The sequence below is a fragment of the Scleropages formosus genome, chromosome 18 (genome assembly GCF_900964775.1).
Source record: "Scleropages formosus chromosome 18, fSclFor1.1, whole genome shotgun sequence".
NCBI lineage: Eukaryota > Metazoa > Chordata > Actinopteri > Osteoglossiformes > Osteoglossidae > Scleropages > Scleropages formosus.
Genome location: NC_041823.1, coordinates 17,872,435 through 17,887,142, shown reverse-complemented (window position 1 = coordinate 17,887,142; position 14,708 = coordinate 17,872,435). Strand labels below are relative to the sequence as shown.

The 14,708-nt window shown below is 48.6% G+C and overlaps 1 protein-coding gene across 2 annotated transcripts; it reads right to left on the bottom strand.

Moving 5' to 3' along the window:
• Positions 1-425: 425 nt before the first annotated feature.
• rusc1 (RUN and SH3 domain containing 1) lies at positions 426-14,390 on the bottom strand. Of its 2 annotated transcripts, XM_018738021.2 has the most exons (11): positions 14,147-14,390; positions 9,699-12,852; positions 6,609-6,728; positions 6,387-6,463; positions 6,172-6,186; positions 5,637-5,811; positions 5,346-5,451; positions 5,111-5,157; positions 2,993-3,794; positions 2,686-2,814; positions 426-2,509 (listed from the first exon to the last, which is right to left on the bottom strand). In XM_018738021.2, the coding sequence occupies exons 2-11, from the start codon at positions 12,721-12,723 to the stop codon at positions 2,344-2,346; spliced, it is 4,662 nt and encodes a 1,553-aa protein (XP_018593537.2). In that variant the 5' UTR covers positions 12,724-12,852; positions 14,147-14,390; the 3' UTR covers positions 426-2,343. The 2 variants fall into 2 exon arrangements, with proteins under 2 accessions (XP_018593537.2, XP_018593544.2); XM_018738028.2 differs by lacking the exon at positions 6,172-6,186.
• Between the last annotated feature and the right edge of the window lie 318 nt (positions 14,391-14,708).

Sequence of the window (14,708 nt, the reverse complement as noted above, 5' to 3'; positions counted from 1 at the left end):
AACTTTGTAAAAAATAAATAAAATACTGATTTAAAACATGACTTACTCCAGATTTCACATTTGATGCTATATGTTGTAACTTTAACTGTCAGTTTTATTTTGTTACTGAACTGCAATTTAAGGTAATTTTTTTTCCAAGCTAACTGCAGAATATTAAACTGAATATAACTTTTCTTCCTTAAAAGAGTTTACTGGATCCCTTTTATTTGAGTCCTTAGTGCTTGATTGAATGAGCAGAGATGCCAATGTAAATGCCCAGCATCAGGTCTGGCGTTAATCCTCGATTGATAAATAGTTTTACTATTTGTAAATAGTGTCCATCACCATAAACATGTTTCTAATCAATCACTCCTTCTTTTCTGATATTGTACCTTAGCCGGGCTTGGTTGCATTTGAAAAGGACCACACGCGACAAGGCACACCGGTGTGGCATATGTTTTATTAGGTATTTATTGACAAGCACATGCGGGAGCAGTGGAACAGAGACTGACGTGGCAACACAACAGAGCGGTGCAGAACATTCAGGTTAAACACGGCTACGGAGCCCATTTCCACAAAGTCCTCCAGAGAGAGAAAGAACAAAAATGCCCTCCGATAAACCACGCGTTGTCATGTGACATTAACAAAAATGTTCCAAAAACGTCCAAAAAAAGTACAAAAATAAAATAACCAGCGATTTATTAGTGCTTATATCAGCTCATGTCTCAGAAACGTGAAATTCCTGAGATGTGTGTTCCTTCATTCGGTAGCTTAACAAACCTCGAAATTTCCCAGAATTTAGTGGTCCGAGCACCCGATAGGTAACGCCCGCCAGAGGGACCACCTCGCTCAAAACGCCACCCGAATTCTTCTTCGTTTTCACTTCAGCTCACCTTTGCCAGCTGGGGTTTACCCTGCTCCCATTACAAGGCACAGGTAAACTGCCAAAAAGAGTAAACTGCGAAACCCAAATTGTAACAGGTTGAGAACGCTGCAGCTGTACCAATGTCTGCGTAGGATGAGTACTTGGAGAAGTCGCACCCTGCGCTACGAAGGCTCGCCGGCACCGCAGCAGGTAACCTGGGGCTCCCTGGGCCTCTCCGAGGTGCTCCGCACCTCATGCAGCATCATGCAGTTTCACCTGTGAAACCAACCTACCTCACTCCTAGTAGACAAACAGGACAGGTGTGCACCACACATTTTATGCATAGTTATCAATTAACATAGTTTCCAACCAATTTTTTTTAACTGATACATTTACAACCAACAAAATCATAGCAAAAGCCAACACACTGTTAATTCTACTTAATCATATTACAACAGAATAACAATAATTAGAAGACTGTCAGCAAGGTTATTGTGGCTCTCATCGACTACTTAAACGAATGCCCTTTCCAAATCCGGCCAAACGATAGCGTAACTCAAGCCGTATTGAAAGACATTACAATATTCCATAAAGGCATATGAATCCACAGACAGACTATCATGAGAGGAAATGGATATTTAGTGTCAAAAGCAGTAAATGTGTGAAAATGCTGCACGCTATTATCAATACACTTTTTCAAATGAAAAACATTGTTGTTTTTCGTAGGAACTCTTAAAAATGCACTACTACTACTTCTAATAAACTCAGATTCTCTAATAAATGGACAGAACCAAATTGCTATGCCTACTTACTGAAGGATATATGCCGGATACACAGTTTTACATTTCATATGGGATGTTTTACACTGATAATTTCTGATACATTTTATGCTATGTTCACGATAAATAGCTGAATCTTTAGAATAGTGCTATTGATATATATACTGTAGCCTGCTCCAAATACACTGAAATCACTTTAAAAGCTTTTGGATACTCAAAGTACCAACACAATACACAACTCTCTTCCAGTACTCTACATAACAGTTGTAAATACAATTTAAGGGAAAAATGCAAATTACAAGTGAGATATATATTTCGGTCAGGAACATCTAATGATAACTGAGTACAATTAATGATTTTTTGTTTTTTTTTTTTTTTTTACAATTCTGAGCTTCTCATCAATTGACTGCAACTTATTTTACATGTCATATTTTTTTTTATTAGTTGTTCTTATCCAATTTAAGATATATTTATATATGTATTTATTCATAGATATGTATATTTATACACTTTGTTTTACATTTCTTTTTCGGTCGAATACTAGAAGTAGCAGAAACATTTTAAACACAAACCTGGCGAGAAAGAGAAGAGCGAGACGCCGCACAGATACAAATCACTATATCGCTATTTTACTGTCCCTTTCTTTACGATGATGCTGCTTTAGTTCAAGACAATTGCCATTCCTGGCGACTCATCCAATCAGAATCTTAGCTGGCAAAGTCAAATAATTAGGGAGGCGTAGCCAATAGGAACAAGCCCCTCCCTGTCTCCTCGACGACAACGAACCCAGTCAGGGTCGACACTTCCGAGCACCACAAGCTCCTCCCCTTTCTTGAAGCTCAGCTCCGCCCCGGTTCCCGTGTGGTCACATAGAGTCCGGACCGACCTAAATGTCCAGGTAGAGAGAGAAGGTAAAAAAAAAAAAAATGAAACGCAATTATTTAGCTAATTTAAGCTTGAGAATAACACAAAACAGTGATAACAAAAAATTAAACGAAAAAACAATTCCACCAATCACGTGCGATGAATCGGACAAAAGAAAAGCTATACGAGCAACACAACCTGAGCTTTGTGTCTCTGTTATTTTTCTCTTGAAGGCTCTCAGTCTGTTCCTCAGGCACTGGATTCTGCGTGGGGCTCACGATGCGGCCGAGCGCCGAGACCCCAGGGGACAGCCACTGAGACGGGCGCCTTCGGGATACAAGCGATATAAAGGGGAACAGATTGAAAACGACATTATGACTGCAGTGCTCGGCAAGGAATACTGGAAGCTGACATGCAAAAAAGCAGAAACAGATTTTATTAAGAAATCTGACATGTTCTTACACTCAGCGCACAGGTATTTGACCTTGAAGTACCATACGCTCACCTGCTTGAAGGCGTACGCATGTGAGCGCTGCTCGGTTCCCTGGAAGCCCCAAAAAGTCTGCCCAAGCCCCAGGGCACCACCAGACTGCTGCCAGATGGAAGGTCACTCTGATCTTGGTGACTGATGATGTCGGGCTGAGTCTGACTGCCATGGGAATCACCTGACCAAACATCCTGGGCCGGTGGGGGAGGGTGTGGCTTAGACCCATCTGATGTCCCTCTCCAGGATGTGATAGAATTACCCCAGTTCTGCCCTAGCCGCTCACCCCAGCGCAAAACGGCTCCCCAGCCCTGCTGTATAACCTGACCAGCCTGCTGAGGGAAGCTGCTTTGACTTGGGGGCACAATGTCTTTGTCCTGCACCCACAGTAGGCGACAGGCTGTCTCTCCATTGCTGGCTGGGACTTGTCCAGCGAATGTGTTACGACTGGTTTGCTCATCATCTCCACCAATCACCTTACTGGTTGTGGTAGAAGGGCTTGTCCTCTGATTGACTCCAGTTGAATCCAAAGCCCTAAGGCTGTGCTCTGAAACACTGCCCGGGGGATATCTACCACCATAGCTCAAACCTCTGGGCGACATTCTAAAACCGCCATCCTGGTGTGCTGTTTCTGGGGCGTGACCAGTTGGGGACGTGGCTGGGGATGCAGGGTCAAGATGGTGGTGTTGGAACAGAAGATCTAAGTTAAAGGTTAGGAGGGACAGGGGCTGCAGCAGAAGGAGAAGCTCATCAAAGAGCAGCTGGCAAAGTGACCGTGAGAGACGCATGAAGGATGTAGGGAGATAGTACGTAGCTAGAACATCTGGGAATGACAAAAGACAAAAGGAGAGAGTGAGAACAGCAAGAACGCGAACACGTGCCTTTTTTACAACTCAGAACACAGTGGAAATTGTGTTCACGCAAGAAACGGGTCAGGGAAGTACCCACAAGAAATCAAGCTTGTATGGAGTATAACTAGCGCGATACACTCACCGGCCACTTTATTAGGTACACCTGTCCAACTGCTCGTGAACACAAATATCTCATCACTTAAGTGACTTTGAACCTGGCATGGTTGTTGGTGCCAGACGAGCTGGCTGAGAATTTCAGAAAGTGCTGATCTACTGGCATTTTCACGCACAACCATCTCTAAGGTTTACAGAGAATGGTCAGAAAAGAGAAAATACCCAGCGAGGGGCAGTTCTGTGGATGAAAATTCCTTGTTGATGCCAGAGGTCAGAGGAGAATGGCCAGACTGGTTCAAGCTGATAGAAAGGCAACAGTAGCTCAAATAACCACTTGTTACAACCGAGGTATGCAGAAGAGCATCTCTGAACACACAACGTGTCGAACCTTGAAGTAGATGGGCTACAGCAGCAGAAGACCACACGGGGTGCCACTTCTGTCAGCTAAGAATAGGAAACTGAGGCTACAATTTGCACGGGTTCACCAAAATCGGACAATAGAAGACTGGAAAAACGTTGCCTGGTCTGATGAGTCTTGATTTCTGCTGCAACATTCAGTTGGTAGGGTCAAAATTTGGTGTAAACAACATGAAAGCCTGGATCCATCCTGCCTTGTATCAGTGGTTCAGGCTGGTGGTGGCGGTGTAATGGTGTGGGGGATATTTTCTTGGCACACTTTGGGCCCCTTAGTACCAATTGAGCATCGTTTACACGCCACAGCCTACCTGAGTATTGTTGCTGACCATGTCCATCCCTTTATGACCACAGTGTACCCATCTTCTGATGGCTACTTCCAGCAGGATAGCGCGCCATGTCACAAAGCTCAAATCATCTCAAACTGGTTTCTTGAACATGACAATGAGTTCACTATACTCAAATGGCCTCCAGAGTCACCAAATCTCAATCCAACAGAGCACCTTTGGGATGTGGTGGAACGGGAGATTCGCATCATGGGTGTGCGGTCGACAATCTGCAGCAAATGTGTGAGGCTATTATGTCAATATGGACCAGTATCTCTGAGGAATGTTTCCAGCACCCTATTGAATCTATGCCACAAAGAATTAAGGCAGTTCTGAAGGCGAAAAGGGGTCCAACCCAGTACTATCAAGGTGTACCTAATAGAGTGGCTGGTGAGTGTATGTAACACACAGTATGTAGAAGTGTATAGCCATACCATCACAGGACTGCAGGTGAGACAGCCAGTAATCTAAGAGCTTTATGCTGGAAGGAAAAGGTGAACAGAATTAGCACAAAAAGGCAAAGTGCCATTGTTGGGCGATATTACAATGTGTTAAAACGTGTCACATTTAAGTAAAACGAAGCAGTACATGGGTAAGGGAATGAGTTTGTCACCACGGTGATCTTCTACAGTGATTTTGTTCCTACAATGTACGTCGAATGTAGCTTACTTGAGCAGCCCGAGCAGGAAGGCGTTGAACCTGTGTCGACTCTGCTTGAGTTGGGGCAGCTCAGCAACTCGACACTGCAGGCTGTAAAGCGCTTGCGTACCGGGGCCTGTAGGAAAGTTCGAAAAACCGACACGAGCACATCTGTCGTGGTTTCATTTAAACTACATTCAACCGACGTGGACGAGATCGATCTGAGGGCAGAGAGGAAATTTGCAAACACACCGAAAGCGCCCGTTAATGCGATCTCGCCTTCCGCAGACTCCTCGCAGCAAATTATTCTCCGCTCCGTACCTGGCCGCGTCGAAGCCTGTACCAGACCCCAGGGTGAATTTGGCCTTCTCCCCGCGATCACGTCGCTCTGGTGGGGCTTGAGGCCATCAGACAGCAGGCTCCGGAGGGCGGGACACAAGCACTGCAGCACCAGGCGCCCAAGAGACGGATTGATGTTGCTGTCTCCCGACTGGGCCTGCAGGGGACGGGAGGAGGTGGCAGGGGAGTGGAGAGAGGTGCAGAACGGCGTTACAGGACAGAAAGGGAGGCAGGCAGAGACGGAAGGAGGGAGGCAAACACTGATACTGGGAGAGAAAAGACGTAGCAAAGCCCAGAGAGAAGAAGAGGGAGCAAGGAACATGGGGAAGGAATAAGGAGTTCCGGATGACACAAAGAACGGAAGCAGGAAAAACAAGGTGAGAACGGAAGAACTGAGAAGACGAGAAGACGGAGGGGGAGCACGATGGAGAACGAGGACCGAAGGCAGGGAGGGGGTTAACGCGTGGAGTGGTTTGCGTTGCAGGAAACAAAAGGGTGACTCAAAACGCTGTTAAACCTCATCCGAGAGAGACTGAGGGAGAGACAGAGAGGGAGAAAGACACGGGAAAGCAAGGGGAAGAAATGCATTATCGTTATTTTCTCACTCAGCTTGATCAGCGCAGCTTTCCTGACCGGACGAGCCTTTAGAAAGACCACAACGGTCGTTCAGCGTCTCGGCTGTTCCAGAAGAGCGAGCGAGCGAGCGAGCGAGGGAGGGAGACAGACACTGACCTTCTGGACCAGGGTTCGAGAGGAGCCGAACTGGGCCAGCACCGCCTCCACCGCAACGCTGACCGCGCCGACGAGAGCTGCAACAGCAGAAGAACACATCCGCACCGGTGTCTCCATCGGATGCAACAACATTTCGATACGTAGCAAAGTCGCGTCGCACGAAAATACCAGAATACCACGTTTGGTGTATCGTTTTGTGCGCCGTGGGCTGTCGGACCATACCTCTCTTTTCCTGCAGACGCAGAGAAGACTGCCTGCGACCTCTGAGAGGCGCCGTAGTACCATGTGCCATCCAGCTCCTGTCTCCCTGCGCTGAGCCGGCAAACGACAGACTACGGACTGCTAACAAAGGCGGAAAAGAGGAATACAGTTACATTGCATCCTGCATTAGCATATCCCAATGTCACGCTCTTGACCCACACTGGTGCGCAAGCATCGACGGCAACATACAAAAGCAAAGACGAGCAGAAAATGCAACTACACGAGTCGTAATAACTTCAGCGGTAATCTCATGAGCTCAGAAATGTGATGTCATGCTTTCGTCCATGCAAGAGTACAGCTACAATACATTTGTAGAGAGAAGAGTGTCGGAGTACCGCAACGACACACAACAGACAGACTGAGCGATAGAGTGTGTGTGTGTGTGTGTGTGTGTGTGTGATGCGAGAGAGAGAAAGCTCTTACTTAGGGTATACAGCTGTGTCTGCTTGGTGAGTATTGGGGCTTGGGGCTCCTTCAGGGGGGCAATAGCAGAGGCAGGAGGGAGATATGGGCAATAAAGTGGGGCAGAAAGGGCAGGGAGGGTGCGACTGCGAGGAAACAGAGGGGAGCGCAAGCGTGACACATCCGCCCCCGGCGACGGAACTCCGGACCTCAGCGGGGGCGAAATTGCCCCGATGGGAGACAGGCGGGGAGGGGCTCCTTTGTGCATGGGGCAGTTTTTTGGGCTGTAAAAGTACCAAGCGGACGGAGCGGGGCTGCGCCTCTTTTCCCCTCGCCGCCACGTGAGCTCATTGCTGTTTTCGTCCAGGACGCCGTTTCGCTGCGTGTCTGCGCTCCCCTCTTTACCGGACCGAGGAGAGCGGAGCGAATCGCCTCCTCTCTGTCTATGCGTCTTATTGTACGTTATTGCCTCTTGATTCCGGTACGGCGTTGCACAGTCCGTGCCGGCAGGGCAGCTGAAGTCGTAACGCAGCGCACCGCTCTTCATCGTGTCAGCGTCACTACGGGTCTCCGCGTCCGCTTGACCGCTTGCGGCGCTGCCGTGCAACGAGTCTTTGTTACTTTCCGGATCCGTACGGTACAAGGAGTCCACGTATCGCTCTTCGTCGTTACGGCACAACGAGTCGGTGCACGTCCGCGCCGTCGCGTTAGTGGACTTTGACGGTGACCCTCGGACCCTTGGCGGAGGGACCCCGCGGTTCAGAACCCGGTCGGGGCCGACTTGGCGGAGTCGGGGGACCTGGGGCTCGGCGTGGAGGTAGTAGGGGAAAGGCAGCGGGCGGGGCAGCGCAAGGGACAGCGGGGGGGAGGACGCTGCCCAGGTAAACCAAGCGGGGAAGGAGGTAGAGGAGGAGGGAGGCAGAATAAGCAGAGGAGAGACGAACAAAGAGACGGGCGAGATGGGCGGATGGGTGAGATGCACGGATAAGGAGGAGGTGCAGGGGCGCGCCAAAAAAGAGGAGGAACGGAAAAGAGGACGTGGCAAAGTAAGAGGAGAGAGAAAGATACGGACAGAATGTTAGCGGCGGCCGCGACACAACACACATCCATCAATATCAATCAGAGCCCAACACTGTCTTTGACGCGTGCGCTCGTCCCAGGAGTCGGGCAAACGGGATCGCGGGCGACGAGAAGCGGCGCTCAGGTACAGCGCGTCTCCTCGCGGCAAACGTAACCCCGACTTTGCCGTCGGACGCCGGCTGCACAGAAAGACTTGCTCTCCCCCTGTCACACTGCCTGTCAATCGACTTTCTTTCGATGTGTTCTAACCCACAACGCGCAGAATACACAACTGCGCGCTTTGCCGTCCTCCCTCCAACGCCACGCACGGCGCTCATACGCGCATCCGTGCCGTTTCCTCTTCTTATCCTCACTCTGGTTTAGGCTACAGCCGAACCCCGCGGGCTGCGCGTTAAGAGGCCGACGCTACAAACGCTGTCCGGCCCCCCCGGCGGCGGCACTTTAGCCAGCGTGACGTTTACTCGTGTCGTGGACTTGACAGGCAGCGTAACGGAGTTACGCGGATGTTGTTGTTGCGGTCAGGACTTCCTGTCACATCTCTTTGTTCTCGAACCGGCGGCCGAACCTCTCCCTAGAGAACAACTACCTGTATGAGCAAGGCAGCGGGGGAAAAAGGCAGCGTATTGACCAACATACCCGGTGTGGATCTGTCTATGAGAAAGAGCGTGGAGCAGTTTTTTTCCTCTCGTTCTGCTACCGGTTCACTACTACCGGCGTGCAGCGTAAGGCACGGCCCTGTCCGCCGTTCTTAAAGGCACCCGCACCCTCGCTGTCTGAAATGCACGAAATCCGGATCTTACCGCAGCATCCACTCACACACATGCATATACGGCAACAGGCATAGAATCATAAATGCTGGCAAAATGCCACATACGTAACAATGAACAGATAGAGACTTTATCCAACTCGTGAGAGAAAAGAAATACGTGCGGAAATTAATCAACAGCTGTAGGCATGGCTTCTTCTTGGGGATAAAAAAAAAAAAAAAAGAAGACTAAAATCAAAGCGCTACATTATGAAAAATAAGGAAATCAGAGCAAAAGAAGGTATTACAACCGAGGAAAAGCTTCAAAATAATGTCTCAAAACTGAGATTTTTTTTTTTTTTTTCCCCAGCCTAGAAGGAAGCTTTATGTAGAGCGAAAGCTAGAACTGTGCAAAGGAGAACTGAGAGAAGCGGGAATGGGAGAAAAGGCAGCATTATGGTAAAGCATGTGCTGGAGCAGGAGTCCGGGAAGGAGGGGGGGGGATGAGCAGTCGATGAGACCTGAAGTCTGCAGGGCTGATGAATAATTGAATGAGGCAGCGATGACGTCACCCTGGGAATGACATCGCCCTATGATCCCTCAGGGATACTACCTCTGGAGTCTGCATTTTCTGCACACCTCCCCGTGACGAGAGCCATTCAGTCGAGTTGTTTCTTCATGTCCCTGTACTACCTCTCCACATTTTTCATCAACATAACTATCAAGCCGCTCTTTCTGCAACAGGGTTAGAGCATCGTTTTTTGCACTCCTTTTCGATATACAAAACGAACAAGCGTCTTAAATTACACAACATCGTGCCTTACCTGTTGTCCTCGATTCCCATTTCCTTCCTCCATCTGCTCTTCCCCTCACCTCACGCTCTTCCTCTTCCTGTTTTCCTCTCCGATCTCCCAGTCCTTTGGAGCCCGCAGTCCACAAGTTACCATCACTCGCGGAGCATCCAATACGTTGTGAAGGCTGGGGCTCCGGCTGGCCATCCCCACCATTCACCTGCAATGCTTCCCTCTTATCGGCAAGCGAAACGAATGGCGGCAGGTGAAGGAAGGTGGACTGAGCTTCCGGGATGTATTCCCACTGGCTGCCATCACCGTCAGTCTTCTCCTTCCTCCACTTCAGATTGTACAAGAAATCCGCATCAGGAGTTACGACGGTCGGGTCAGGTTCCGGTTGCGATGGAACGGGTTGTGGGTTCTGTCTGCTTCGAATTCTCAACTCTTTGAAAGTGGTGACCTTTGACCCTGCCTTCATCTTTTGCGGACTGCTTTTCGCTGATTTATCCACTCCTACTGGAGGTGCTTCTGTCTCTGGGGAGAAGGCTATAAGCCAGTCGAAGCGTTCTGGCCGAGCGGCATTTCCAGGGAGGGTACACAGGGACAACGGCGGCAGGACGGGGGCCTGGGGCAGATCTGGAGGACATGGCGGTAAAGGTCGAGGAGGCGGAGGAGGAGGAGGCGATGCACCGACAGCTGTGGAATATTCATAATTGTTACAACAGGAAGTATGATTGTTTGCCTTCACATTAACAGTGTTATAGTAGGACTCAGGGTTGGAGTTCGCATGTAAGCTGTACCCGCAGTTACAGCCAGAGCTCAGGCTGCTGCCATTGCGCTTACGTCTCCTTGCCATCTCCGTGAACGAAGTTGTCCTAAAAGTTTCCTTCTTCTCTTCATCAGCTTTTCCTTCTATTAGTATGTCTTGTTCAGACTTCACAAAGACATCTTCCGACCCCTTATTTTGTTGCAGTGTCTCATCATTCTCACCGCCTCTGGATTCATCCTCTGTTGACTGTTTCCTTTCTCTCCCATGTTCTTCGTGTCTCTTATCTCTTTCTTGTACATCTTCTGTCCTCGCTACTTCAGATAATTCTCCATCGCCTTCCTCCAGTACGCCCGTTACACACACCCCCAATTCAGGACTCAGTTTTAAAAGTTCAGCCTGTGTGAGCCCGGCCAGAACGAGGAGTTTACGGATTTCGGCATCCAGGGCGTGGAAGGATGGAGGTGGAGGTAAGGAAGGTGGAGGAGGGATAGTAGGAGGGGACGGAAGTGCAGGGGGAGGGGGAAGGGGAGGGGGTCGGGAAGTGGGAGGGGGAAGGGACAGCGGCGTTGCATCATTGTGGAGATCAGCGTACTTCTGCGCCTCCATTCGAGCCTTGTGTCGCCTCCTTGGAGGAGGAATTGGAGGAGGAGGTGAAGAAAGGGTTGGTGTAGATGAGTAAAAGGTGAAGTATGGTATGGGTTGAGATGAAGGAAGAGGAAGAGCTGGAGGTGCTGGAGTTGCCTGCTCTGGCTTAGAGGAGGATGAAGATGGTGACACAGTGCCAAAAGCAGATGTTTCAGAGGTGGCAGAAGATGCAGATGCCGGAATGGATATGTTGTTGTTTATGTTTATGTACGTGTGTGCTTCTGGGTTTCTCACTGGTGGCTTTGGGGGCCGAGGTGGTGGCTGCAAGGGGGATGGAGCAAGTGAATCTGGGGGCAGGGACTCGTCTAAATCTGAGGGGACAGTTAAATCAACTCCGGCATCTGAAAATTCCTGAGAGTCACAGATACTATCTCGCTTGTATAGTTTCCATGAAACTTCCATGTTCTCCAAGGCATCAGAAAGATCCTCTTCATCTAGATCTTGACCAGCTTCACGAAGTCTTTCTAAATGAAGCATTTTTACCTCCTTATTGACCAGCTCGAGCCTTTCCAGGTGACTGAGTCGATCCTTCAGTCCAAGGTCACCCTCCATGCCCCAACGAGCCACTTGAATAATTTGATTCCAATGATCCGTTTTGCCCAGCTTTTCCACTGATTCCAGAAGGGTCAACAAATTCACTTTTGTGCCTTCTTCAATTAATGCTGCTTTATGGTCTGTAAAATCTGATGAAGGAGAGGATCTGGCAGAAGGGTAGCCTTCATCTGGAGAACAGGGAGGCAATGATGGCAGAGGATGGAGTTGGGAAACCATGGGGATGATTTCTGGCTCTGAGGCTGAAGAGTTAGCAGTTAGGGAATGATCAGAGGACAAGACTTGGGAGGAAGGAGAGACAGTGTCAGCACAGTCTGACTCAAAGTCTGAGCAGCTACTGATGGAGGTGGATGAAGAAGAAGTAGAGCAGGAAAGTGAGAACTGTAGAAGTGAAGCTGGGCAGTCATAGCAAGAAGGTACCAGAGTGTCCTCATCATCGTCATCATCGTCATCATCATTATTATCATTGTCTTCTGCTTCATCGGTTTCATTGCGTTCCATGTTTTTACTTTCTTCTGATTCCTCTCTCTGCAGTGTGTCTTGCAGGCACTGTGATTGCGGTGGTGAGCCTTTAGTTGTCTGTTGAGCTTTCTGCATGTCCTCAGGCTTTTCTTGCGTCTCAGTCTGAATGTGCTGCTGTGCTGGTTCTGACTGAAGTTGCTGTGTAATGCCAATGGTGTTGTTGTTGTTGTAGTTGTGGTTGAACAGGCTGTTGTTGTCTTGAGGTGAATGCCCATCACAGCACAAACAAGGCAAACTTGGTTCATTACAGTTTGGGTCAAGAACAGAACTTGGGTCAGGTACCACATGTACAGCTTTAGGTTTCAATTTTGCCATTAATGGAACTGTGCTGTTTTTACCCTGGGCTGCTCTGGTCTCACCTACTGTGGAACTGCCAATGTCAGTACGACCTCTAACCACCTTATTGGCCCGGTTTACGCACGAGGAATTAGCAGAAGCTCTGATCTTAGAGGCTTTGTCCTCCTTCCGTATGCTCTGTCTGGTGGGCCATGATTCCATCACGTCGTCAAGTTCATAGTCCTCAAAGCGCCGTCGCCGGCGGGGCCCAGAAAGGCGAGAAGGTACGAACATTATGAGCAGGGGTTAGGGACAGCTGGTGTGATCTGTTCCGAAAGTCTTGAAGGGTCTAATGTGCAATCTAGAAGGAGCGATCCACACACTGGACAGACATTACGTTCACATTTTGCCTCCGCTCAGATCCTGAAATATCGAGAGAGATATAAAGTCAATTAGGAATAAAATTAGAGGAGAAACAGAGATTAATCTTTAGAGAACGCAAAAAGTGCAGATATCTTCCTGGTATAAAGATTCTTCTATGAAACAGAGCCAGTATCATTGACGACTGAAGCCAGGGCACGTAGCTGGAAAACAAGGCTTCTCCTGGGGCATTTTTTTAAAAAAAAATGACAATTTTATTAACCTATTCTTGTTCCGCCTAGGTGCAGTAACAGCGTACCACATTTTCCTCGTGTCCTTACCTCAATTTAGCTTTATCATTAAGGATGAAGCAGCGTGCTGCTCCGTAAACTTTACAATCCAAAAGCAAGAGACTTTCATTCGTAGTGGGTCGGGCCGAATGCCCCGCCGACAACACTGGTGAAATACAGCAAGTGAGGGACAATTTGAGACATCATCATCGCTCCCATCCCTTCATTCCGCCCTGTTTCACGGGAAGGCCGCAGGGCAAGAGCGCAAAATTCCCATTTCTTTCATCCTTCTTTCTCCCGCCTGCTCTTTTGCGCCATGATCCCCATGTTCTGCATCCCACTCATATTAAAATCTGTCATTTCTGAGACGCATATACCATATTCTTCACTTCTGTTTCGCATCATCTCTCAACGACACTGACTGTGAAAAATATAATGGAGCAGAAAACGAACGCAATGAATGAGCGAATCTTCTGTGCCTACCTACCTTTCTCTGTCCCTCACACACACACACACACACACACACTGACACAGTACGTTATGCAGCGCACATAACATTTCCATCATGTGCTTTAATTTACAAAACCATGCATAAGAGAGAAAGAAAGCGTGCCAGCAACTGGCTATATCATGATCATGAGGTGTTCGGAGCGTTACTGCCCGTGTTTAGCGGAGGATGTTGTGTGTGTATCGATCCGACGGGCCGGAGCGGAGCGGAGTGGAGCGGAGGGAGAGAGAAGCAGAAGGCGGGGAGGGGAGCAGCCGCCGTCGCATCGTCTCCTTCCCTCCCCCGCAACATCATCATGGCAACAAGCTATATGATCTCCCTGACAGCAATTTTCACACGAACCGTCATGTTTCAATGTTACCACGACTGACAGTAAATGCATTGAGTCGGTCAGTCAACCGTCTACACGGAGGAAAAGGGAAGACATGATTTAACAGCAATATTTAAAATATTGTGCATGCATATTTTATAATAATAGGGAAAACAAGAATACGAAGTAATCCTTCCTTGGTTCTAAAAAAACGATGGGTGGAAAAGATGAGCCCGCAATGTCACTCACCGGCGGCGGCGGAGGAGGAGGAAGATGGAGATGGAAGGAGAGCACTGCGGATGCAGATGTTTGCCACCGCGACTCTCTCTCTCTCTTTCTCTCTCTCTCTCTCTTTCTCTCGCGCGCTCGCTCTCTCCCTCTCAGCAGCCAAGTCCTCCCTTTTTACGACCACCTCCTTTGTGACGTAAGCGCCCCTCCCCCCCGCGCGCGCCCCCGTTTCCATCCGCATCCGAGCTGTTTCGCGCCGTGCTGTTGTTTTTTTTTTTCTATGCAACTTGTTTTATTCTGTGTTCTCGTGGAAGCACGTGACTCATTTACAAACGTTTTTACAGAAACACTCGCTCCTACTCACTGCAAATGTCCAATTCTTCATTCTACTCACTCATTCCATTGAGTTCCCTCGTCGCTACAAGATTCACACACACACACACAGTACAAAGAAAAGGAGAAACTGGCGAAGGTTCGTTTTTTTTTCCCCACCTCTGGACCTGCAGAGAGCTGCGTAGTTCACTTCGAGTGGAAAATAACAGAACTTGTGTTGTGTTTTTAATGAAAAAAATGCACTCTAGTA